A 27,994-nucleotide genomic window follows, 5' to 3' on the forward strand; every position below is an offset into this window, starting at 1 on the left:
ATAACACTTAAAATCGACAGAGTTATTTGAGTCTCTTTCACACTGATAAGAAAAAAAGCGAGGTGATCGCGCCGGCACGGCCGCCGAACCCAGTGGGTTAAGATCTGCTGATCCTACATCTTGACATAACATCAAATGAAAAACTAAATTGAAGTACATTGAATTTAGCATTTAAGATTATGATGATGATATCAGCTGTTAAGAAAAGTTTCCTGCAAGAGATTCCTGCCAGTCCTGTTCTCTTTATTGTACCAAATGAGTCAGATTATTGAGACTCTCACCTTTTGTCTTTAATGGCTCTTGGAGCCTCTGTCCCATTCTTTGAATAGTTATGCTGATTGGAATAGGACTGGTAACACTCTAGAGTCTGGGAAGGCTTCCCATTTTTGCCATAATCAAGCAGCCCTGCGACATTGTAACAATACAAAGCGGGTTGAAAAATGGTTACACTTTAGGATGTGATTCCTTTTCGAGTGAACTCTACGCTGCTGTTTCGATGACGCTATGGGGGAACACTCCTGCGTGGTTGCATAGGCGAAGGAGTCTGGACGGCCGGTCAAGTTGGACCAGCGTGCTCCGAGGTTGAAGGCGGAGTCCCAGGTTCATAACCAGGAGGAGGAGGTGCACAGGGGTTCCGCGGTGTTGCCACGCTACTGAGAGGAGGTTGATGTGAGGTTGAGAATGAATAAGGGAAAGTCACCTGAGAGGAGGCAATGAAATTTATACTTGTTTTTAATAAATAGAACATTATATATTGTAAAAATACAAAATAGAATTGTATTTGGTCTCTCTTTTTTATGTAATGTTTATGTAACCAGGAAAATTAACTGTTACATGGACATAAATGAACATTTGATATATATAAAAAAGTGAGGACTATGCCTCCTCATTTTAAAACACCACCGCACACCACTGGTTTACATGGACACCTTTTGTTTCCGAATCTGATCATAGTGTTAACATTAGGGGTGTAACAATACCCTTATGTCACGATTCGATACATATCCCGATACTGAACTCATGATACGATATTATTGCGATACTCCAAGACGTTAAAAGGTTAAAGGTAAAAGGTTAACAAATAAATGTACTGTTAATTAAAATGCTAAATTTGATATTACACTGTGGGTGTAAATGAATAGGCTTGGACTTGGTGCTGGTAACCCAATGCACCGGACAATGGTGACACCAGAATACAAATTTTCATGATTCTGAAGCTGAAAATACAGAATTATTTTAGACGAATATGCTTGCACTCTGTCACTGACTAGATATATTTAAAATAATGTAGGCCACTTTTTACTGGTAACATAAGACATTTGGCATTAATCAGGACCCACAAAAATTCCCCCATTGCATTATTATACATTGTATTCAACATTTTATAGTAGTTTAATGTAGTACTGATGCTAACACTTTGTAAACTTGATTTTTTTTCTCACACAATATTTTTCATTTTGGGTGAACTATACACAATGCATATTGTCACTATGCACGATACATATTGTTGCATTTTGTATTGCGATATATTGTGACACGATATACAGACCCTTTCCAAAAAATTAGAATATCATGGAAAAGTTTATTTATTTCCATAATTCCATTCAAAACGTTAAATTTACATAGATTATAGATTCAGGGCCCACAACTTAAATGATTTCAAGTATTTAGTTGTTTATTTGTACATAATTTGGGCTTCCAGCTCATAAAACCCACGAAAACAGGATTTCAAAAAATTGGAATATTACATGAAATCACACAGTAATTACACAGTGATACCATGGTCATTGAACCAGGTTTTGGTTCTTTTGGCAGTTTCGGCAGGTGCAAATCCTGCTGGAAAATGAAGGAAGCATCTCCATAAAGCTTGTCTGCTGAAGGAAGCATGAAGTGCTCTGAAAATGTCCTGGTAGATGGCTGCGTTGACTCTGGATTTAATAAAGCACAGTGGACCAAAGTCCTCTTTTCTGATGAGAGCAAATTTTGCATCTCATTTGGAAACCAAGGTCCCAGAGTCTGGAGGAAGAATGGAGAGGCACACAATCCAAGATGCTTGAAGTCCAGTGTGAAGTTTCCACAGTCTGTGTTGGTTTGGGGAGCCATGTCATCGGCTGGTGTTGGTCCACTGTGCTGTCCACTCAACGCAGCCGTCTACCAGGACATTTTCAGAGCACTTCATGCTTCCTTCAGCAGACAAGCTTCATGGAGATGCTGACTTCATTTTCCAGCAGGATTTGCACCTGCCCACACTGGATGAAAGTCTGAAGCAAGGATTGGTGAGACGTTCTCCTGATTTGGCCACTTCATTCCGATTGACATGGTTACATGGGACTTTTTTATTCCGGCTGTGCTCCGATTAGAACTAGATTATTAGGATCCATGTAAACGCAACTTGTGCTTCTAGTCCAATTACAATCGGATTATTAGGGTCCATGTAAACACAGCTTCTGTTAGTCATATATGTGTACATTATTCTTCTATTAGAGGGGTGTCCAGTCCTGCTTCTGGAGGGCCACTGTCCTGCAGAATTCAGCTCAAATCCCAATTAAACACACCTGAACCAGCTAATCAAGGTCTTACTAGGCATATAAACTTCAGGCAGATGTGTTGAGGCAAGTTACAGCCAAACTCTGCAAGACAGTGGCCCTCCAGGATAGAGTTTGGACACCCCTGTTCCATTACATCATATCAATATCCATACTGGGATTTATTGCCACATACCACATTAGTTTGTAATATTTGCATTGTTTTATTTTTGTTCTGTGGATTATTTTCTCCTTCAGTTTTATGAGGCTAGTTGAATGTCCTGGTATAGAAGTTGTTACGTCCAGAGACAATGTAATTATTGATTTATATTTATTTCTAATGTGTCTTGTTTCTTTTATTTTTGCTCCTTCTACTCAATCTGCCTGGCAGGTAGTTGATTGCTCCCAGCTGTAACTGCTTACCAATTAAGAGTGAGCCAGCATAAAAGCAGAGCTCCAGCTACCAGACGGCGAGAAAACGTTCCCCCAAGAGCTTTCTCCAGAGCGTTGTCTTGCTCCTGCCCAGCCTGTTGTTGCAGTTACAATTGGTGGTTATTGAGCTGCTGATTATTTTATTTTGGTATTGTAGTATTCTTGTTGTTGGTTCATTGTGATATTTTTCCAAACACTTACTTTTTGTTATGTTAGTTAAAGAGTTGTATTCTTTATCTTTTGAGATTATCTTGCTTGATTAATAGCTGCTACTATTAACACTCTTTAGCAGCTATCTTAATGTTTGTTTATTTGTGTTTTGGGTTTATTGGTTTTATTTGGAAGCTGTAGGGAGGTGGATGCCTTTTTGTTTAAACCTGTTTTCTCCTGTTTTGGGGTTAGTAAGGGAGTTAGGGTATAACTCTGTTATTTTTCTTTTCTTTCCTTTGTTTGTTTAGTTAGAGGTAAATCATTCTAGTTATATTGTCTTTTGTTTATTATTTTGGCCTTATCCTCTCCTGAAGCTATTGCTTCCTTTTGTGTTTTTCTTTGTATTTGTTCCACGAGCTGTGAAATAAAATCTTTTTCTGGATACTTGTGGCTTGTGGTGCTGTGGCAGGACTTAGATTAACGCTCTTTAAAATTTGATTTTACTTTTGTTGCGTCCCATTTACCCCTAGACTTATGTGGGACGCAACAAAGTCCATACAAAAGAGATCCCATGAGGGCCTCTGGCTTTAGCCAACATCAGATAGAGTCAGTCCTGCTTGTTATGCCTCAATATAGAATTCACTTTCAGCTGCGCTCACCTGGGCATTCTATCAGCTGTAATTCTTCCAGAGTTATACTGACCAGGCAGATGGCAACCTATATCAGGGCGCTTTCACACTGGCAGTTTAGTGCGGACCGGGGCACGGTTCGCATGAAAAATCGCTAATGTGAACGCTGTCATCGGACCCGGGTGCGCACTAGATTACCGAACCTGAGACTACCTGGAGGAGGTGGTCTGAGCTTGGTTGCTCCCGAACCGTGGCGCGGTTCGCGTTAATGTGCAAGCAACACGGACTCGGGTGCGCGCTTGTTCAGGAAGTATAGTATCCCGTGCATGCGTATCACTGTTGATATCATTGTTTCCTCACACACGACAACCATGAGTGGCAGGGGAACGTTGTGAAACACGGCGTCCCCTGGATATGTGCTGAATTACACCATGTAATGAACATAAACGTAGTTGTCTCTCACTATGTTGCGCATAATAGCACCAAAAAAACAGACAAATTACAGCTATGCTCAGTCGAGTTGTATTCTCCATGCGTTTTCCGTGTGCGTTTGCGATGACGTAAGATCACTGCAAACGCACCTGGGTTCGATACAACTAATTGAGTGTGAAACCAGACCAACGCTGCGGGGGGCGCCGGGAACTAGCGCACTCGGGTTCGGACCGCAGCAAACGAACCCAGTGGAAAAACGCCCTCAGTGAACAGTCGCATCTCAGACCTGTGCATAATTTATGTGAAAATAGCTGTGTGTGCGTGACGGCTTGTCGGTAGGAAATCCTACAGCGATAAACTGAGGAGCAGCATCAAGGGATAGTGTGTTTTGAAACATTCTTGCAAAGGTACTGTAAAACATTTTTGAAGGCTAAATTAGTTAGTCTGCACACTGCTCCTGGTAGAAAGTTTGGTGAAGAGAGGTTGTTCGTGAGGAGCTGTGGGGTTGCTTATTGTAGATGTATGCTTTCCTGGGAAAGCTTTGAGAAAAAGTCTTTGAATTTTTCAGTAGATACCCTAAAAGTGTGCTTAATGGGCTTTTGGCTGTTAACAACGCACCCATAAACAGACATGCAAGTTGACTCACACACATACATATAGGTTGTTGTAGCTTTTTACATAAAAAAGTCTCTGTACAACGCACTTTCAGAAGTTTGCTCCGGTTTATATAGCTATATTTTTATGCTAGTTCTTCTGAGTTTAAAGCTTTTAAAATAAAGCAGAAGGACCAATGTATTCTAACACAATCTCAAAGGGAAACTTTGGTCTAGGTGCATTTATTTGTGATTCACCTAAATTTAACTCTGTGGATGCTTTTAAGAACATTTCGATAAATGCCATAAAGCCTTTTTTTAATCTTTCCGTGCTGAACACATGAAGCACACGTATATCTGGAAGAGTCACTTTTTAGAGAGTTTGTTCTTCATTAGTACGTCAGTAAATGATCAATATTGGATGCCAGAGCGATATTCAGCAGATGTTTGATTGACGTTTGTGCTTTTTAATGTTTGTTAATTTCCTTTTTTGAGATATTAATTAGTTTTTTGTACACAACAGTTTGGTTAATTTACCAATAAATAATAACCAATAATTTACCAATAAATAATAACTGTAACTAGTCCATCTGTGAACTTTTACCTTATGATATTTATTTATTTATTTTTATTTATTTATTTAATTTACCTGGAAGGTCCCGTTGAGATACGATATCTCTTCTACCAGGGAGTCCTGGTCAAGATAGGCAGCACAAGACAAAAATGTCAAAGTAGTAGATAACACAACATAATAAACAAACGCAAAATACCCATATCTAAAAGATAATACAAATCCTAATTAACTATTAAAACATTTATAACACGTTCTATAAAAACAGATTTTAAGATGTTTTTAAACAAAGCGAGAGATGGTACATATTTCATGTGTAATATACCTTGAAGCTCATTCCATGCGTAAGTAGTAGTGCTGTCAAACGCTTAAAATATTTAATCGCGATTAATCGCATTAATGTCATAGTTAACTCGCAATTAATCGCACATTTTTATCTATTTTAAATGTCCCTTGATTTCTTTTTGTCCCATTATTTTTTTCTCATTTTAATGCTTTGATCAACATGGAAAAGTGGATCGGCTTGCTTTGTGCAAATGTTTTTTTATTGAAAACAACATTGACTTATACTGTAGTGTTCAATTTCACACTAACATTCTCACTTGGAGCAAATAATCGCATCAGAGAATTCACATCAGCTGTGTGCTTGGCCATCAAGTGGTATTTCAGACTGGACATGCTGCGATGATAGCTCAGTTCAAAGCGGCAAAACACACAGATCACTTTGGTCTTGTCAATGGAACCATTTGGCAACTTTTTTAAAGTAAACTTTCCATTCAGAATCTTTTTGGCATCCATTTCGGTGTCTCGCGCTCGCCATCCACTCAAAACGTGACGTTAGCCTACTACTCTTCGGCCGGCTCGCAAGCCCAAACAAGTGTGTGTGGCGTGCCAGTTGTTTTGTTTCCGGTCTAGCTAGATCCGGTGTGGTGTTGTAGTTTTTCTAACGTTACTAGTTGTTTCAACAGCATGTGAAAAAAACTACAAAGTTTGCTTGGTCAAAAAGAACGTTAATCTCGCGATAAAAAAATGTACGCCGTTAAAATGGGTTTGCGTTAACGCCGTTAATAACGCGCGTTTAACTGACAGCACTAGTAAGTTGCATAATTAGAAAAGGCTGATCTACCTATTTCTGTATGAAAAATAGGGTTCTTGAGTAAAAGTTTGACTGTTGATCTAGTATTATAGATACTAGTACAGTATGTCAATAAACTAGATATATACTGTGGTAATTTACCCAGTAAAGCTTTTACAATAAAAATCAACATATGATGTTTCCTCCCAGTGGCGGCTGGTGAAAAATACTGTATCTTAGGTGGGGCTGTGTCATATTCAGTCGGTTTCAATTAGGGCTGGGCGATATGGCCAAAAAAAAAAATCTCTGATTTTTTTCACAAAAAATCCGATTTACGATTTAAATCGATTTTTTTTCTTCCCCTACTTAAAATCAATCTGCAGATGACAAAGAAATTGTTCAAAACTATTTTTAACTTTATTTTGTTTTGATTTTCCCTTCTGGGATTTGATTTGGATTTTCCCCTTGGGGTTAAAGTGCAATCAGAAGCAACAAGCCAAAAAGACAAGATGGCAGGCCCTGCCTTTGTAAACAGTGAAAATGTAACATAACATAACGTGACATAACATGAAATGGGTGGATTGGGATTGGTGGGGAACGTGAAAAAAAAATGTACATCACAATAAAGTGTATTGTGATTGTCAAAACATTTGGTAACTAAACAGAATTTTATTAAGTTTAGTGACAACACAATGTTTACATGGTACAATGACTGGTATGCTACTGTTTTTATTATTGCTTTCACAATTTCAGTTAAATTCTTGTGATTTGATTCTGATCTTGATTCAATATCGATTCCTTTGGATAAATACTAGGTACAGTAGATACATGTTAATTTAAAGCCCTGTCAGCTGGTATTATTATTAAAGGTTAAAAATAACAATTAAAATTAAATATTATGCGTTTTTTTATAACAAGTAACAAGTTCAACATTATAATATTTTAATGATATAGGTAAAAATATAATAAATATGTAATATAGTTATCATATTTAGCAAAATACTACTCTCTACAGCAATTATTTTAAAGTCCAACTAACGTACTATGGTCTTTAATGGGCTTTCCAGAGGTAAAAGTAACTTTACGTAACGTATTGTCCTCTAGCTGTTATTATAGACCTCTTTCCGCAGTTGAAAAACACAGATCGATCGATTTTATTTAATTTCGGTAAGTTGAACTGTATCTTGCAAATTACCGATTGATCATTCGTGTTTATTTAGCCTTCTATTAATTAGTAGTAAAGAGTAACAGATGATCGGTTCACGTGCCGCTTGAACTCTGTCAGCGATCTGTCAAGCGCCAAAACGGTGTTTATTGTTTGAATTTCGTAATTAAATCGACAGAATCTGAGAGCTGAGAATTTGTTTCATAGCAATAGGCAAGGCAAGGCAAGGCAAGTTTATTTATATAGCACATTTCATACACAATGGCAATTCAAAGTGCTTTACATAGAAGAAATTAAAATAATAAAAAGAAACAAGAATAATTAAAACAGTTTAGAAAATAAAATGAAATACAATACAATACAGTACAGTCGGACGAACAGCAGCACAGTGCTCATTCAGTAAATGCATAGCTAAACAGAAGTGTTTTGAGTCTGGATTTGAATGTGACCACTGTAGGAGCACATCTGATCTCTTCTGGAAGCTGGTTCCAGCTGCGGCTGGCATAATAGCTAAAAGCAGACTCACCATGCTTAGAGTGAACCCTTGGTATTTCTAGCTGATATGATCCTAATGATCTGAGTGATCTGTTGGGTTTATATTCAGTGAGCATATCTGCAATGTATTGAGGTCCTAGGCCATTGAATGATTTATATACCAGTTATAATACTTTGAAATCAATCCTAAATCTAACTGGGAGCCAGTGTAAAGACCTGAGGACTGGTGTGATATGTTCATATTTTCTGGTTCTGCTCAGAATCCTGGCGGCAGCGTTCTGTATGAGCTGCAACTGTCTTATGGTCTTTTTGGGAAGGCCAGTGAGGAGTCCATTACAATAATCCACCCTGCTGGTGATGAAAGCATGCACAAGTTTCTCTAAGTCTTGTCTGGAAACAAAGCATCTAATTCTTGCAATATTTTTCAGATGATAGTATGCTGATTTAGTTATTGCTTTGACATGACTACTGAAACTAAGGTCTGACTCTAGTGTCACACCAAGATTCCTGACTTGATTTTTAGTTGTTTGACCCCTAGAGAGAAGGTATGCGTTCACCTTGAGAACCTCATCTTTGTTTCCAAACGCAATAACTTCAGTTTTGTCTTTGTTTAATTGAAGAAAGTTTTGACACATCCAACTGTTGACCTCATCAATGCATTGGCACAGGGAGTCAATGGGGCTGTAATCGTTAGGCGATAGGGCTAAGTACAGCTGTGTGTCGTCTGCATAGCTGTGGTAAGCAATTTGGTTCTTTCTCATTATTTGGCTCATTGGGAGCATATACAGGTTGAACAGGAGTGGCGCAAGAATTGAGCCTTGAGGGACTCCGCATGTCATGGATGTCCACTCAGACTTATGGTCTCCTATACTCACATAATAACCTCTCCCATCTAAGTATGACCTGAACCATTTTAGGACTATCCCAGAAAGCCCCACCCAGTTTTCCAGCCTGTCAAGAAGTATGTTATGATCGACAGTGTCAAATGCAGCACTGAGGTCGAGTAGTACCAGCACTGATAATTTGCCTGAATCAGTATTTAAGCGAATATCGTTTATTATCTTTATGATCGCTGTCTCTGTGCTGTGATGCGGTCGGAAACCAGATTGAAAATTATCAAAGTATCCATTCGAGCTTAAGAATTTGTTCAGCTGATTGAAGACAACTTTTTCAATGATCTTGCCTATGAAAGGAAGATTTGAGATTGGTCTATAGTTGCTTAATATGGTCTTATCCAGATTGTTCTTTTTCAGGAGGGGCTTGACAACTGCAGTTTTCAGGGAGTTTGGAAAACTCCCAGAGAGAAGTGAGGCATTTACCACTTCTAGAAGATCTGCTTCTAAACTGTTTAGCACACTTTTGAAAAAAGATGTGGGAAGTGTGTCAAGAGCGCATGTTGATGTTTTAAGGTGTTGTACGGTTTCTACCAAAATTTTGCCATCAATTTTTTTGAAATCAGACAAAGTTACTACTTTTTCAGGTGGTCTGATCTGTCTGACCCCAGCACAACTCAAGGATGTGCTGATCACCTTTCTGATATTATTGATTTTGTCAGAGAAGAAAGAAGCAAACTCACTGCACTTGCTGTTTGAGAGCATTTCACTGGGAATCTGGCTTGGGGGGTTTGTCAGTCTCTCTACAGTAGCAAAAAGAGTGCGTGTGTTGTTTAAATTGCAGTTTATAATATTTGAGAAGAAAGTCTGTCTAGCTTTGCCTAGTTCCATATTGAAAGCATGAAGGCTGTCTTTGTAGATGTTATAATGGACTACAAGTTTTGTCTTCCGCCACATGCACTCTGCTTTTCTGCATTGTCTTTTCATATTTTGCACTGCTGTTGAGTTTCAATAGTAACCTTCTCTGTCTTGTCTGTCGGTGTCAGTGTCCTCTTTGCTTCGCGACTTTTCTCTGCGTGAGAAAATGGATGTGTGGCGTGGTGAGAGCGTTTAAAAAGTGACGATTGCGTGAGTCTCACGGTGAATTCGTGAGAGTTGGCAGCTCTGCGGATTCAGTTTGTAAGACTGTAGGCTGTTTTTTGGCGGGTGTGTTTGTGCTGCCGCGGTCTTGCCGTGTTGTTTGTGTATCTCTATGCCAAACGCGCGGGGGAAGAGCTGAGCCCGTTCGGAGCTACGGGAGCCCAGAGGGGAGCGTCGGCGAATGTTAAAGAGAAAACCGATTTTCATTTTAAAAAATCGACGTAAACTACACATTCGAATTAATCGATAAAATCGATTTATCGCCCAGCCCTAGTTTCAATAGTCTGGTAACCATGGGAGTCTTTTAGCATAGTGGCTCCGAGGTTGTGGAATGCTCTTCCTCAAGACATCCGTCAAACATCCACCCTTCTGTCCTTCAAAAACACATTTTTTATCTGAATATTACTCTTCAGCTCATAGTCTGTAAATTCTACATTGTTATTGATATGCTATTTGTTTGAATCCCTCTTTGTTTGTATCTTTAACCTAACTTTGTAAGTGTCCTCTGTATATTAGGCCTACTTTCTGCCCTTGGTATGTGTATTGTGCTTTGATGTTGATGTTTATTTTGTTCTATTCCTTAACCCAGTCCCAGTGGTTCTCAAACTTTTTAGAGTTGTACCCCATGAGGCTTTTAACATCCTTCTGCGTACCCACACTCTTCAGTCACACCTTTTTCAGTAAGGGACAATATTTGCCCCCTTAAAACGATTTTTCCAGTGCATTTTTACCTTTACAAATACCTTTATTAAATAAATAATGCTTTAAATAAAAAAAATTTCAATAGAGAAATATGCAATGATGGTAAAAACGAAGTGATGCTTTTAAATATTAAATTAAAACCGCCAGTAGGTGGTGAGTCATCGAGTCATTCATTCACTCAGTAATGAAGCAAGTGGCTGTATTTATGAATTAATCATTGAATCATTGACTCTAATGATTCGTTCAAAACCGCAGATTCGTTCACAAACACTGCTGTGTGCTGCAGTTCTGCTGTGGCTTTCGTTGGAGCTATTAATTTGTTGTAAAAAATACTGACAACTGTGTTGAAAATGAACATCACTTAATATTAATATTTCGTTTGTTGAACTGTTGTATAAAATCAATGTCACGTTTGCAATCGTGTAGCCTGGCAAGCCAGACCTACATCAAGATGTTAGGTCTGGCAACTCACCATTGGCACGGCTCAATCCGAGGGGCGGGATAAACGGTTGTCTCTCAAAATCCCTCTGCACGCAATAGGATAGCGCTACAACCAATCAGAGCAACGAAGAAGGCTAGTTGGTATATTAAACTTTTGCCGTATCCAGTCGGCAAAACTCCGAACACATCTTCCTTTTTTAAAAATGACTTAAGTGCCGTTTTTTGCTCCTTTCTCAAAGAAAAGCTTAACTCCAAGTCCTCCAGTCGCGGCCAAAGCCAATTCGAAAGACCGCTGTTCGCCAGCAGCAGCAACCATTCTTTGTTTTCAAGTAGCAGGGAACTGTCGCAACTCTGTCGTCATTATGTTAAGCCCGCCCCGCCTACTCTATACATGATGTGATTGGCCTGACCTGCGTTTGGTTTTTCCAGCTCGAAAGTCAACAGAGAGTTGCTAGACCACACTGGCTGCAAAATCAATTTTGAACTTCTAGATTTCTAGGCTAGCAATCGTGTGGATCTTCATATAATGTGATCAACATTAAACACAGGAACTCACACAGGGTATGTCTTTGTATCGAAGAGAGTTTGAATCTTATATCGATCTCCATGCACAGCCTGTGTCTATATTTGTTCTTCATGCTAGTAAGTGCTAAATCCCTACTTTTACAAAGGTAATGTACATTGTTGAGACAGCAGTATAGCGCGATTTGCCGAGGCAGCAATCTGCACGAGACCTATCATATAGCCTACACGCTGCTTAAATGCATAAAGTTTTGACCGCAAAAGATGAGGTAATTTGATCGGATGTCATGTATTTACAGCATTTTAACTGATAGAAATGCATGCTCAGTTTAAATTTTATTTTAAGGTGAGGTAGAATTAAATGAAGGCACTATATAAATAATAATATTACAAATAATTATAATTATTATTAACCTCCCAAACACAATTTAACACAAACTGCATGAAACCAGTGCTCTGTGAAAAAGTCAGTAATTATTTAATGCCATATTACAAGGCTGAGGCATTCTTAAACAAAAAAAAAACAAATTGCACAAACTTTCCATTTGCATTTGAAATTGAACTCAAACTGTTTAGTTACTTTCTCAGACAGGTGCTGCTTCCCTCACTCCGGTAACTGTCCATGCTGGATCTGTCCCTGTTGTTTTAAAAAGTAATCACGGAAAGCAAAACAAGGCATTAGCATGACCGCATCCAGCTAGCCAGGCCGATAGTCCACTGTCTGATAGAGATGGGCGTGCGCAGCTTGGGGGCGCTAAATGAATCGCCCATAGCTGACTAGATTTGAGGTCGCTGATTGGCTAGAGTTTATGTCAAACATTTATATCTTAAATCAGCAATTGGCTAAGCTGCTCCACAGACCCGCCTTCCTGGGGCGATTTCTCTAGCGCCCCAGAGCTGATGAGACGTGCAGACAGCTGGAGGGGACGTGTAGAAAAAGCAGACATTTTGAATTTCTATCATATTTTTCACACATACTGGGTGCATTTAATATCTCAAACACACAAATACTGACAATTTGTATATATGATTTATGCATATTTACTTATTTATTTAAAAAGTGTGGCTCATAAACTGTGGTTTGGCTAGCGCCCTAGCACCCTCGCACCCTCTATTGCCCTGTTTCCTCCCCAAGCACAGAGAAGTCCATTTTGTCATTTCATATAAATTACAGTGATGTGTACGCACACTTGAACCAGTCACAAATCGTAAAGCAGCATGATAAACAACATCCAATTTTTTCAAAGTATTCAAAGGCGCATGCATATATATTATATCACCATAGTCCAATACTGACAAAAAGGCACTTTCCACTAATCATTTATGAGCAACAAATGAAAAAAAAAATTTCAAACGAAAATAAAAACCTAATCTTGTTCTCAATTTCTTTAAAAGAATATCATGAGTACTAAAAGTAAGTTTATCATCCAGCCAGATTCCAAGATATTTGTAGGATGCAACCTCTCAAGCAGAGTACCATCAAAAGTTTTAATCATAAAATCATTAAATGATAATCTGGAGCATGTGAAAATCATGTATTTTGTTTTTTAGTATTCATCACTAAATTTAGATTATCAAGAGAAGTCTGAAATTAATTAAAATCATTCTGTAAAGAGCCCATTGCCACTTTTAAAGATGAAGCCATTGTATAGATGATTGTATCATCTGCATAAAAGTGTACATTTACTGTCTCTAATCCTACGGCAAGTTCATTTATATAGATGGAAAATAATATTTGTCCCAAAATTGATCCTTGAGGAACACCTGTCTTCACTATGAAAGGGGTAGAAATATAATTATCTAAAGACACATTGAATTCTTCCAGTCAAATAATTTGAAAACCACTTTAAAACTGTACTACTAAAACCTACACATTTAAGCCTTTGCAAAAGACGATCATGATCCACAGAATCAAATGCTTTGGATAAATCAATAAAAAGTGCAACACATGTTTTTTTATTATCCAATGCAGTAATAATGTCATTAGTGACTGACATTGCGGCAGTTATAGTACTATGTCCTTGTCTAAAACCTGACTATAGACTCAGAGGTGCGGGACTAAGGGACTCAGAGGTGCGGATCTCAAGGGGAAGGGAGTTCCAGAGCCTTGGAGCTGCCCTCGAGAAAGCTCTGTCCCCAAAAACTGGAGAGTTTGGACTTGGGGATGGATAGGAGACCGGCTGAGGTGGATCTGAGGGACCGTGAGGGTTGGTAGGGGGAGAGGAGGTCAGTGAGGTATGAAGGGGCCAGGTGGTGGATGGCTTCGTAGGTAAGAATCAGAATTTTGTATTTGATCCGGTGGGAAATGGGAAGCCAGTGCAGTTGTTTTAAAACTGGAGTGATGTGGTGCCAGGATTTGGAGCGGGTGATGAGTCGGGCGGCTGTGTTTTGGACCAGTTGTAGTCTTCTTATGTAAGTTGAGCTTATACCAAGAAGTAGTGAGTTGCAGTAGTCCAGTCATGAGGAGATGAAGGCGTGAATGAGTCTTTCAGCAGCAGGGGGTGTGAGTGAGGGTCTGATTTTAGCAACATTGCGGAGGTGAAAGAAGGATGTTTTAATGACCTGACGGATGTGGGGCTCAAGGGAGAGGGTTGAATCAAAAATCACGCCAAGGTTGCGTGCCTGGGGAGATGGGGAGACAATGGTGCCGTCGATGGTGAGAGTGGGGTTATTGGTTTTGCTGAGTGTGGATTTGGAGCCAATGATGAGGAATTCTGTTTTATTGCTGTTGAGTTTGAGGAAGTTCTGTTGCATCCAGATTTTAGTAGCTGACAGACAGGAGTTGATGTGGGAGAGGGGAGGATTGTGGGGGGACTTTGTGCTGAGGTAGATCTGGGTGTCATCGGCATAACAGTGGTAAATCTGACCAAGGGGAAGGATGTAGATGATGAAGAGGAGGGGGCTGAGTACGGAGCCTTGGGGAACGCCTTGGGTGACTGAGGCTGTGGTAGAGGTGTGGTTATGGAGAGAGATGAAGTGGGATCTGTTGCAGAGGTAGGAACGTAGCCAGCTGAGTGCAGTACCTTCGATACCGAGGTTTTTAAGTCTGGTGAGCAGAGTGTTATGGCACACAGTATCGAAGGCTGCACTCAGGTCGAGAAGGATAAGAATGTTGAGGGAACCCGTGTCAGCAGAGGTGAGGAGGTCATTGAGGACTTTGAGGAGAGCAGTTTCTGTACTGTGGAGGGGACGAAAACCAGATTGGAGGGGTTCATATTGATTATTGGCATGAAGATGGGTTTGTAGTTGTGAGGCGACTATGCGTTCCAGGGTTTTAGACAGAAAGGGGAGGTTGGATATTGGGCGGTAGTTGTTGAGTGAAGAGGGATCCAGACCAGGTTTCTTGAGGATTGGGGTGACAGCAGCAGTTTTGAAAGCAGAGGGGACAGATCTTACTGATATACATATTGTAATTAAAATTGATTTGGAGTACTTTATTGCACAATGCACATTTCTTATTAAGCCTTAAAATGTTTTTAATATTTCTATTAGTAAGGATAGTATGATCTCTGTATAGTATCAGTCATTAAATGCAAGATATCTAAAGTATTCTTGCAATAGTTCCACTTTAACACAATCAAATATACTTAAGTATATATTTAGTTGAACGTCAGCACAATTTCTGGATAACTAAAGTTCAAAGTACATTAAGTACAAAATTAGTCTAAAATAAGTACTAAAAGTACAATTGCAGGGTATTTATATTAAGTACATAAATATGTAAATGTATTTGTAGTATACTTAGCATAAAATAAATGTATTTCAAATACATTTTAGTATATCTTTTTTTAGTATATTTAGCTTTCCTTGACTCCCCTTGGGCTTGTTCGGTCCTGCAGTGGACGGCTTCGCGGATCGCTTCGCGGATCGCTTCACGGCAGCGCAGAAGAGATGGGCCACTTTCTGCCTAAAAGACGAGCTCCTCGGTTGCTTCCAGTCACCCTAAGACAGTGCCGTCTCCGCAGCACGCCAAGCCGGCGTCCACCGCCATCAGAACAGACCGCCCCCAGGGGAATGGAGACTCCACCCCCTGACGGTCCGCATGATTTGGAGCGTTTTCGGACAGGCAGAAGTGGATCTCTTCGCGTCAGAACAGAATACACACTGTGCGATATTCTTTTGTCCTACGAGATCGACACCATTCTCTCTTTTCTCCAGGAGCTGTTGGATGGCCAGACCCACTCCGTCTACGCTCAAAGTATACATGGCAGCTATCGCGGCTTACCACGCCCCTATAAATGGCCAATCAATTGAGAAACACGACCTGATGGTCAGATTTCTCTGAGGGGCCAGGAGGCTAAACCTGCCTCACCCCAACACTTCCAGGGACCTGTCCATTGTTCTAAGGGCACTCAGAGGCCCCCCATTTGATCCGCTCTCGACAGCCAACCATCGGCCTCTTTCGCTAAAGACCACTCTACTGCTGGCTCTGGCATCGGTGCAGCGAATCGAAGCAGCTATTTGTGTGCTTCGGAGGCCGCTCTAAGAGAATTAAGCAGGAACGGAAGTGGGTTCCGGTTTGGTCAGAGGACTCAATCCAGTGTCTACAGGAATGTTACGGCTGCACTGACTGGGATCTATTCAAAAATGAATGTAAGGACATTGATGAGCTCACAGAGACTGTTTCCGCATACATCACCTTCTGTGAGGACTTAGTCATCCCTCGTAAACCCATTTCCATATATCCAAATAATAAACCATGGGTCTCCAAATCTGTCAAAAGCATAATTAATCATCAAAATATTAGTTTCAATCAAGGTAACATGACTCAATACAGAGTACTTCAAAAACAAGCTAAAAAGGAACTTAAGCTTGCAAAACTTAATTATAAGGACAAAGTTGAGAACATGCTGAGCACAGGTAACTCACGTCCTGCATGGGAGGGTGTGAAAGCCATGATGGGGATGCAGCCTAAGAAGTGTCCGATTTCCCTAAATGGCATGTCAGACCTTGCCCTCTCAAATGACCTGAACACTTTTTATAATCGTTTTAATATTCATGATTTTAGTGAGGAGCTGTCAGTTTTTAATAACGTTGCCCCTGGGCAAGGTAAAGTCCAGGTTGACAGAAACAAGGTCCTGACACTCTTCAAAGGTATAAAGGAAAGGAAAAGTCCCGGCCCTGATGGCATTGGAGGCCGTTTATTAAAGAACTGTGCTGAACAGCTGGTAGACATTTTTTGTTTTATTTTCAAAATGTCCTTACATCTCCACACCGTTCCTCGCATTTTGAAAGACTCAATTATTGTCCCGGTGCCTAGGCAAGGCAAGGCAAGGCAAGGCAAGTTTATTTATATAGCACATTTCATACACAATGGCAATTCAAAGTGCTTTACATAGAAGAAATTAAAATAATGAAAAGAAATAAGAATAATTAAAACAGTTTAGAAAAATAAAATAAAATACAGTACTTTTAAAAAATAAAAAAGAATATTTATTATAGATCTTTCTTTCAAAGGATTCCCTTAAGACTTAAATCTTTCAACCTTCTTTTAACCTTCAATCTTCTTACGACTTCCATCTATCAACTTTCCTTTAACTTTCTTTTCTCCCTCATTTACTCACACGTTCTTTTCACTTTCTTTAGCACTTTAGCACTGCGTTCACATTCTTTCTCAGACGAAAACTTTAATATCGTCATTTAAATACTGTTCTACTTTCAAACCCACATTAATCACTTTCACATTATCACCTTCTGAGTGGGCATTTACAGTTTCGGGCTAAATGCCCTGCTGACATAGGAGAAATTAAAATAATTAAAAGAAATAAGAATAATTAAAACAGTTTAGAAAAATAGAGTAAAATACAGTACAGTACAAACAGTCGGACGAACAGCGGCACAGTGCTCATTCAGTAAATGCACAGCTAAACAGAAGTGTTTTGAGTCTGGATTTGAATGTGACCACTGTAGGAGCACCTCTGATCTCTTCTGGAAGCTGGTTCCAGCTGTGGCTGGCATAATAGCTAAAAGCAGACTCACCATGCTTAGAGTGAACCCTTGGTATTTCTAGCTGATATGATCCTAATGATCTGAGTGATCTGTTGGGTTTATATTCAGTGAGCATATCTGCAATGTATTGAGGTCCTAGGCCATTGAATGATTTATATACCAGTAATAATACTTTAAAATCAATCCTAAATCTAACTGGGAGCCAGTGTAAAGACCTGAGGACTGGTGTGATATGTTCATATTTTCTGGTTCTGCTCAGAATCCTGGCGGCAGCATTCTGTATGAGCTGCAACTGTCTTATGGTCTTTTTGGGAAGGCCAGTGAGGAGTCCATTACAATAATCCACCCTGCTGGTGATGAAAGCATGCACAAGTTTCTCTAAGTCTTGTCTGGAAACAAAGCATCTGATTCTTGCAATATTTTTCAGATGATAGTATGCTGATTTAGTTATTGCTTTGACATGACTACTGAAACTAAGGTCTGACTCTAGTGTCACACCAAGATTCCTGACTTGATGTTTAGTTGTTTTACCCCTAGAGTGAAGGTATGCGTTCACTTTGAGAACTTCATCTTTGTTTCCAAACGCAATAACTTCAGTTTTGTCTTTGTTTAATTGAAGAAAGTTTTGACACATCCAACTGTTGACTTCGTCAATGCATCGGCACAGGGAGTCAATGGGGCTGTAATCGTTAGGCGATAGGGCTAAGTACAGCTGTGTGTCGTCTGCATAGCTGTGGTAAGCAATTTGGTTATTTCTCATTATTTGGCTCATTGGGAGCATATACAGGTTGAACAGGAGTGGCGCAAGAATTGAGCCTTGAGGGACTCCGCATGTCATGGATGTCCACTCAGACTTATGGTCTCCTATACTCACATAATAACCTCTCCCATCTAAGTATGACCTGAACCATTTTAGGACTATCCCAGAAAGCCCCACCCAGTTTTCCAGCCTGTCAAGAAGTATGTTGTGATCGACAGTGTCAAATGCAGCACTGAGGTCGAGTAGTACCAGCACTGATAATTTTCCTGAATCAGTATTTAAGCGAATATCGTTTATTATCTTTATGAGCGCTGTCTCTGTGCTGTGGTGCGGTCGGAAACCAGATTGAAAATTGTCAAAGTATCCATTCGAGCTTAAGAATTTGTTCAGCTGATTGAAGACAACTTTTTCAATGATCTTGCCTATGAAAGGAAGATTTGAGATCGGTCTATAGTTGCTTAATATGGTCTTATCCAGATTGCTCTTTTTCAGGAGGGGCTTGACAACTGCAGTTTTCAGGGAGTTTGGAAAACTCCCAGAGAGAAGTGAGGCATTTACCACTTCTAGAAGATCTGCTTCTAAACTGTTTAGCACAATTTTGAAGAAAGATGTGGGAAGTGTGTCAAGGGCGCATGTTGATGTTTTAAGGTGTTGTACGGTTTCTTCAAAAATTTTGCCATCAATTTCTTTGAAGTCAGACATAGTAACTACTTTCTCAGGTGGTCTGATCTGTCTGACCCCAGTGCAACTCAAGGATGTGCTGATCACCTTTCTGATATTATTGATTTTCTCAGAGAAGAAAGAAGCAAACTCACTGCACTTGCTGTTTGAGAGCATTTCACTGGAAATCTGGCTTGGGGGGTTTGTCAGTCTCTCTACAGTAGCAAAAAGAGTGCGTGTGTTGTTTAAATTGCTGTTTATAATATTTGAGAAGAAAGTCTGTCTAGCTTTGCCTAGTTCCATATTGAAAGCATGCAGGCTGTCTTTGTAGATGTTATAATGGACTACAAGTTTTGTCTTCCGCCACATGCGCTCTGCTTTTCTGCATTGTCTTTTCATATGTTGCACTGCTGTTGAGTTTCTCCAAGGTGCTTTTTGTCTGCCACTCTTCTTCCTGACTTTAACAGGAGCAATATCATCAATTATATTTTTAACTTTTGAGTTAAAAGAATCAAGGAGAAAATCAACAGAGTCAGCAGATATGCTTGGTGTTAAGGATATAGCCTTCATAAATAGTACACTAGTGTTCTCATTTAAGCATCTCTTCTTGACAGACACAGATCCAGCTTCAGTGGCAGGAGAGATCAATATATCAAAGAAAATACAGAAATGATCAGACAGTGCTACATCCTTTATAAAAATCGATGAAATGTTTAGACCCTTACTGATAAGTAAATCTAGAGTGTGTCCATGATTGTGTGTGGGTCCATGTACATGCTGAGTCAGATCAAAAGTTTTTAAAACAGTTTTGATTTATTTTGTCATATTGTTTTCTGCATTATCTATGTGAATGTTAAAATCTCCAGCAATGGCAAAACAGTCAAACTCTGAGGTAGTTGTTGATAACAGTTCTGTAAAGTCCTCAGCAAAGGCTGGAGAATATTTTGGAGGCCTGTAAATAATGATAAGTAAAATGCGAGGAGCACCTTTTAACACAGTACCCAGATATTCGAAAGACGGGTAATTCCCAAATGATATTTGCTTACATTGATAGATATCTTTAAAAAGAGCAGCTAGACCCCCACCTCTCTTAACCCTCTGAGGTCTGAGGGGTTTTTGTGGTCCTTGAGATGTTCTGACATGCCCTGACATTTGTGCTTTTTTCAGTTGCTTATAAACATATTAATGGCAAAGGTATAATTACACTCTATTTAGCACAAACAGGGCTACCATAATATGTGAGCAACATGCATGTACATGTTTGTATTTTTGAGAGAATAATGTTTATGCATGGTTATTGAAAAAACTAAAAACTAAAGTTTCTGAAATAAGGCCACAAAACACATACTAAATACGTGTCAATAAGACTTTTGACTAATTGATGTCTTTGCCTAGAATTTTTTCTTCAAAATGATGTGAAAATCATCCTGCCCTTATCATTCACATAACACAATACATTGATTTAAATCTTGTAAAACACTTTTTGTTTGTAAAGGCAATATGCGCAAGGGGCGTCAACCATTCAACAGCATCATGCATATGTAGTGGTTCACACCTCAGGAGACAATGGGGCCCGCATACCTAATGAGCCATTCATTCAGGTGTGTCACCTATAGCCACAAGAAAGAATGCAAGAGCAATATATATACAGTATATATATATATATATATATATATATATATATATATATATATATATATATATATTCTACCAAATTGGTTCACAGTTGGAAGCATGTCAATTTTTTTTTTTTTTACAAATTTAGCTTGCAAATTGTATAATATCCAAGGAAAACATGTCTATTAATTGTGCAGTTAATTCTCATACTGTATTTTCAGTTTTGGAATATGTATCCTCTCCCCAAATTTGTCAATAATAAAACACAATAAAATTATTTAAAGAAAATGCTTATATTTACCTTTTAAAATTTGTTTACATCTACCTTGTAAATATATATTTTTTTATTAAAAAGGTTACAATTACAACAACAATTGAAGTGTAATCTTTCTTTGTAAAAACTAAAGTATACATTTTATCATACATATTTCAAACTTCGAATATAGCCTACATTGACAAAACATACTATATTTAACATATTAGCAAAAATTGGCAAACAAAAGCTTATTTGAGGTGGCAGATATTTTACAGTAAAAATGTGTAATCTATCCAAAACTAATCAACGAAATGTTGTCTTTCATATGTCTGTAAAATAGGTCTTTCGTTTTTATTATAAGGAATATAAATGTTAATTTGCAGTTTAATACGTTGCTTATACAAATACATTTTATTTCAACATTTCAATCGATTTTACTCAGTATAGCTAAATAGTTTGCTAAAAGCAGATCATTTATTCACACACAGAAACGCAATTCAAATTTAAACCGTCTTTTTGCGAGTTGTGGTAAACAGCGCATCTCTGCGTTCATTCATTCACACAGAAACGCGATTTACTTGAGAATGAAAAAAAAAAACTTACTACATTATTCCATCCGTTGCTCCTCGAAATACCAGCACTTCTGAGGTAAGTTTTCCATTATTATTATTCCTCACAGCGCTGCGAGACAGTGTAGACAACTACACTTATCTGAATAAACTTGATGTGTTTTCTCGAGCTGATATGTGGGCGTTCACAGTTTGTATGGGATCGTCTCAGTCATTTGCGTTTGAATAGCGCGCGCTCTCCGTGGGCGGGGCCGATTATAACGTAATGAGATGAGATGAGCTCGACTGGAATCGCTCTCTTTTAATACAGATTTCACAAGATTAGAATATTTGTTTTTTATATAAATTACTTCATTTAAAAGAAGAAAATTCAAGCTTCATGCCTGTGTGTCTTTATCCCTGTTTGACTGAGTATTCGCTCAGTTATTGTTCATTTTCGGACGCGTTTCAGAATGGACTTCACTGGCAGAGAGAAGGCAGAACTCGCTTCGTGTTTATTTTTCTTTATTTGGCAAAAAGCACAACACTTTGTTTTTATTGTGAGTATACACAAAAATAATACACATTTAACAGAATCGATTGATGTATGAAACTCCTATGGAAAATCAAAGTCAACAGAGTATTTATGAGTTTCTTTTACATTGACAAAAAAAAAGCGAGCTGGTATCGCCGGCGATACCGTAGACCTCAGGGGGTTAACAGCTCTGCAGACACTCATAAAAGTAAAGTTAGGAGGGGCTGTTTCATTGAGGATTGTTGCACTGCAGCTGTCTTCTAGCCAGGTTTCATTTAGAAACATAAAGTCCAGGTTGTTTGTGGTTATTAAGTCGTTGACTAGAAGTGATTTATTTTTAAGTGAGCGAATGTTTAAAAGTGCTAACTTAACAGTCTTACTTTTTGTCCCCACAGCAATCTTAGTTTGACATAATAATAATAATAATAATCAATTTTATTTATAACGCACTTTTCATTCCGAAGAATCTCAAAGTGCTACACAAAAGAACAACAATAATAACTACAGAATACTAAAAACCATAAAAACAATAAAACAATCAGCACATAAAAGCCTTTCTAAATAAAAAGGTCTTCAGTTCTGCCTTGAAAGTGTCCAAGCTGTGTACTTCTCTCAGCTCACTCGGGAGCTGATTCCAAAGCCGCGGTGCAGCTGAACAGAATGCTCGGTCCCCCATAGTACGAAGTCTAGTGGTCGGGACCTGAAGAAGTAGGTGACCTGATGATCTGAGAGTGCGGGAGGAGGATTTCAAGGTGATGAGTTCTTGTAGATAAGGTGGTGCATGTCCAGTAATACATTTGTGTGTGTACAGCAGAATTTTGAAGTCGATCCGGAATGAAACAGGGAGCCAGTGGAGTGAGTGTAAGATGGGAGTTATGTGATCAAATTTTCGGACTCTCATGAGGACTCTGGCAGCGCTATTTTGGATGTATTGTAGCTTCTGCATGTTTCTGACAGAAGTCCCAATGAAGAGTCCGTTGCAATAATCCAACCTGGTGGAAATAAAAGCATGGACAAGTTTCTCTGCATCCTGAAGAGTTAAAAGAGGACGTAGTTTAGAGATATTTCGAAGATGGTAGTAGGAGGTTTTGCAAATATATTTAATGTGTTCGTTGAAGGTCAGCTGCGGGTCAAACCTAACCCCTAGGTTTGTAACTGAGGAGGAGAAAGTGATGGCTTGGTCATCCAAGATGAACTGAGATACGGGAGAGGAGCGGATCTGGTGCGTGGTTCCAACAAGTAATGCCTCAGTTTTACCGGAGTTTAGCTGGAGGAAGTTGCTTTTCATCCATTCCTTTATCTCCAGAAGACATGTGTTGAGCCGCGACAAGGTTGTGGAGGGGCTTGGAGCAGTTTTAATATAAAGTTGCAAATCGTCCGCATAACAGTGGAAGGATAGTCCATATCTGCTGATGACAGAACCGAGGGGAAGCAGGTATAAAATAAATAGGATAGGGCCAAGAACCGACCCCTGCGGAACACCACATGTAACAGGGAGCAGCCTGGACTCATATTCTCCTAATATAACTCGTTCAGTCCTGCCAGAAAGGTAGGACTGAAACCACTGCAGTGCTGTTCCCGATAGTCCAACTGTATTGTGGAGGCGGTCCCGTAGGATGGCATGGTCAACTGTGTCGAATGCGGCTGTTAGATCGAGTAGAATGAGCAGCGATGGTGATCCTGAATCAGCTGCCATGAGAAGGTCATTTGTCACCCTTAGCAGAGCTGTTTCAGTGCTGTGGGCCGAACGAAAGCCTGACTGAAATACCTCATATAGGTTATTGTGTTCTAGATGGTTATGAAGTTGAATGGCGACTTCCTTCTCCAGAACCTTTGACAAAAAGGTGAGGTTGGAGATTGGCCTGTAATTTCCCAGGACCTCAGGGTCTAGGGTTGGTTTCTTAAGTATCGGACAAATGACAGCAGCTTTAAGGGCAGGAGGGACAACGCCTGTTTTTAGCGAGAGATTAATAAACTCAGTGATGATTGGGCTGACACTGGGAATGAGTGACTTGAGCAAAACAGTCGGGATGGGATCCAAGATGCAGACGGATGGCTTCATTTTATTGATGGTTTCCTCAACATGGCTCTGCTGAACCTCGGTAAAGTACGGAAGGACTGTCAATCCACCGGACAGGGGGTTGGATAACGGTGGAGACAGTGATAGAGAGCCAGATATTGAAGAGCGGATGTTATTGACTTTAGATCTAAAAAAGTCAATGAAGCTGTTGCATCGCTCCGCTGTGGTTTCAGTGGATAAAGATGATTTCGGCTTCAGAAGATTGTTTACTGTAGAAAAAAGCTGTTTAGAATTTCCAGTGTTCTTATTAATGAGGTTGGAATAAAATGTTGAACGTGCACCCTTCAAGGACTTAAGATAAGCCTTTTGATGGTCACGGAATGCAAGATTGTGAACAGTTAGACCAGTCTGTTTACAGCGGCGTTCCAGGATACGGCCCTCAGTTTTCATTTGCCGCAATTCCTGTGTGAACCAGGGGGCAGAGCGTTCAAAGTTGACTTCCCGTGTCCTGACAGGGGCATGGAGGTCAAAAACACTGCTCAATGATGTATTGTAGTGATCCACTAGTCCGTCTACTGTTCTAGAGACTGGGCAGTTAATATTGGATTGAAGGTCTATAGTGAAGGAAGTTGGGTTTATTTGTTTCCAGTTCCGGAAAGATATTTGGCGCTTAGGTCTGATGATGGGCAGTGAGAATGTAAGGGCCATAGAAACCAGCTTGTGATCGGACACACCCAGATCTTTTACCTCCAGGCTGTTTATGGGGGCCGCGTCAGTAATGACAAGATCTAAGGTGTGGCCCTTGGTGTGCGTAGGAGCCTTCACATGTTGCTGGAGACCAAGACAATCAATTAGACTCATAAACTCTGTTGCAAGATGACAGGAGGGTTTATCAATATGGATATTAAAATCACCAAGAATAACAATCCTTGTTGACATGGAACAGAGTGATGTGAGTAAATCATGTATTTCAGGGAGAAATGAAGAGTGTGGTTTGGGGGGACGGTATATGAGAAGCACTGTCATGGAGTATGGAGGTTTACATTTGAAGGCTAAGCATTCCATTGAGGTAAGATCAGGCAGTGGCAGAGGAGAGAGTTTCAGTTCATCCCGATGGATGACGGCCAAACCACCCCCACGTCCAGAGCTGCGTGATTTTTCCATATAGACATAACCCTGGGGGCAAGCTTCATTGAGTACTGAGTGGTCGCCTGTTTTGTGCCAAGTTTCCACTAGGCACATGAAATCTAATCCTCTATCCAAAATATGGTCATGAATAAGAAGGGATTTATTGGTAAGGGATTGTGTGTTGAATAATTCCATAGTGGCAGGAGACAAAGCTGATGGTGAAAATCTCTGTAAGCTCCGCAGTACACTGTGGTCCACTCCGTGTTTTATATATCTCCCACCGCTAGAGGCTCTCAGGAGCGATGTAGGGTTACTACATACTCCAAGCTCGGCAGTGTTCTGATGACGCCGTTGTAGCGCGACACGCGCAGCTGAAGACCAGATGGAGGGGATCGTCGATGCACCATGCGAAATGTAAACAAAGTCTTTCCGAGCACTTCTGTGGCAGTACCGGGGTCGGCGCAAAAGTCCAAGCTGTCTTATGGCTGTGATGCAAGGTGGAGCAGTGTTCCAGTTGAGACTCAGCAGTTGAGAAATGGAATATTTTAACATCATGCCGGACGCTGGTGGCGTTAGCACAGTGTTTACACCGAAAAGCAACGGCAGCAGGTACGTTGCTAAAGCACCCGGTCAAAAAGTTGTTGCGGTACACAGAGGAAACTTGCAAGGGGCATAAAATAGTCCAAAAAAACACTTTCTTAAAATACGATAAATTAATATAAAAAGTGGAGAAGCGGCGAACAGACAGCGCCAGCGTCCTCTCTCCAAGATCATCCCAACCTTTACATGTAATAGGCACCAGATTAGTTGGGTTTGCTGTACGGCTATTGAAGGCCTTAGACTTTCTATCTTGTAATAGAACAGCAATAGAGAAAGATACAGGCACACTGGGTTCCCGCTTGTTCTGTAAACATTTGAGAAAGTTACTGTTATCATAACAGGAACCCAAAACACATCACTGAGAGCTGGTATCAGTTGTTTTTGGTTCACCTCGAGCAGATGGAGGAGGGTGTGGGCCCTGGCGTTTTGGCCGAAGAGGCCGAAGAGCTCTCACAGGAGGAGGGGGCGGGCGAGCTCGGCGCGCAGGCTTCGGTGTTTGAGGTGCCTGACGATTTTTGGTTGGTATCTGGGGGCTTGCAGCAAAAGAGTGGGATAGTCTGGTTCCAGCATGCACTAATTCTTCCATTTTCTGTGAGAAGCACAGGAGTGGAGTCGCTGGCGAGAGTGAGAAAGTATCTGGTGAAAGGGGCTGTTGCTCAGGTGTTATAGGAGGCTGTGATATGCTGTCCTGGCTTCCCTGGCTGTTTTCCAGGAAGTCGTCCTTGGGTGCTGAATCTTGGAGCAGTTCTAATATGTCTGTCTGTGATGAGCTCTGTGGGCATGGCTCAGCTGAGATTGTGTCCGTGAGCAGAGGTTGTTGTGGCTCAGTGGTGTTATCATTGTCCTTGTGTGATATGTCAACCGCATGTCCATCTTGTTGCTGAAGTGAAGTCCCGTGTTCATTCATACTGTTTCCAGGTGTGTGTGTGTCGTTCAGATTGACACACACTGCAGAAGGATGATTGAGGGAGAAGTCGATATTGTCCTTTAACACTCTTGAACCAAGTTTGTTTGGGTGATGGCCATCCCGATGAAATAGTTGTCTCTGACTCCAGAAAAGATTGAAGTTGTCAATGAAGTTTACTCCTTTTATATTGCAGGTTTTTTGCAGCCATGTATTAATCCCAAGCAGCCGAGAAAACCTGTTTGTTCCTCTTGCTGGGAGTGGTCCACTGATGAATGTTTGAACTTTCAGTCTTTTAAGTGTTTCAAAAAGTTCATTGAAATCCTTCTTAAGGAGTTCTGACTGCTCTTTATGAATATCATTCTTCCCCACATGAATTATGAGTCGATTTGCAGTCTTATGTTTCATCAGAATGTTCTGAAGTTCCCTGTTTATATCAGAAGTTGTTGCTTTTGGAAAGCAGCATGTAGTTGTATCCCTGCTGCTAATGTTTCTGATTATGGAGTCCCCCACTATCAGAGTCCTGGGCTCGGCTGTGCTCTGAGCTGAGTGCCGCTGTCTGCTCGACCTTGAGCGCCAGTTAGCATCAGTGTTAGCTACTGGCTGATACAGTCTGTGTTCGATCACATTCATCACGTTTGGGGATTCCTCATTTACATTCATTAGTACTTCAAATCTGTTCTCAAGATGTATAGGTGTTGGTGGGAGACCAGTGTTTGCCATCCTTGTCAGAGCTGTATCTGGGGTAGAGGATGCTACTGCGGCAATATGTGGGGCTCGTGACAATCTGATGTCTCGAGTGCCTTTGGGTCTCGCTCCCTGTTTGTGCCATCGATTTGTAAGTCGATCGGCTTGTTTCTCTACCTGTCGAGGAGCACTAGTTTCATGGGACTCACCGGCTATATGCTGAGGGTGTCCATGACGAAGCTCTATTGTGTGTTCCGTCTGGTTTGGTGGTCCCGTAAATAACTTTGTTTCAAGAACTGCAATCCTTTGTAAAAGTCTGTGGCAGTTAGTGCAGCAAGTAGATTCCAGAAGAGGCATTTTCTCTCTTATCCTTGTAGGCAGTTGTGTTTTCCTTTCCCCGGAATGTAAGCTGGTCGGGTAGAAGAATTCTGCGTTTTTGTGGTAATCCAAACTTTGTCGTTTGAGCACTGTGCTGATTTGCTGAAGTTAAAATTAGGTGATAAAAGGAGCTAAAATATAAAAATATAGAAGATAAAATATAAAAGCGATAGAGCAAAGCGCGGAGCAGTAAGCAAGAGCGTCCGAACGGTAGCTGAGCTGAGCAGGAAGCCTAAAAATAAAGCTC

The 27,994-nt window shown here is 40.2% G+C and overlaps 2 protein-coding genes across 2 annotated transcripts in view; one reads left to right on the plus strand and one right to left on the minus strand.

Annotated features, from left to right (window-relative positions):
• il1rapl2 (interleukin 1 receptor accessory protein-like 2) overlaps positions 1-27,994 on the plus strand; it is a 554,898-nt gene that overhangs the window by 53,067 nt on the left and 473,837 nt on the right. The gene's annotated exons all lie outside the window — the stretch shown is intronic.
• LOC309505293 (uncharacterized protein) lies at positions 14,163-27,939 on the minus strand (the record flags this gene model as incomplete). Its single annotated transcript, XM_082178670.1, has 6 exons — positions 26,169-27,939; positions 26,059-26,082; positions 19,153-19,700; positions 16,018-16,187; positions 14,729-14,883; positions 14,163-14,647 (listed from the first exon to the last, which is right to left on the minus strand). The coding sequence occupies exons 1-6, from the start codon at positions 27,724-27,726 to the stop codon at positions 14,163-14,165; spliced, it is 2,940 nt and encodes a 979-aa protein (XP_082034796.1). The 5' UTR covers positions 27,727-27,939.

The sequence above is a fragment of the Leuciscus leuciscus genome, assembly GCF_965113295.1.
Source record: "Leuciscus leuciscus genome assembly, chromosome: 8".
In the NCBI taxonomy this organism is placed as follows: domain Eukaryota; kingdom Metazoa; phylum Chordata; class Actinopteri; order Cypriniformes; family Leuciscidae; genus Leuciscus; species Leuciscus leuciscus.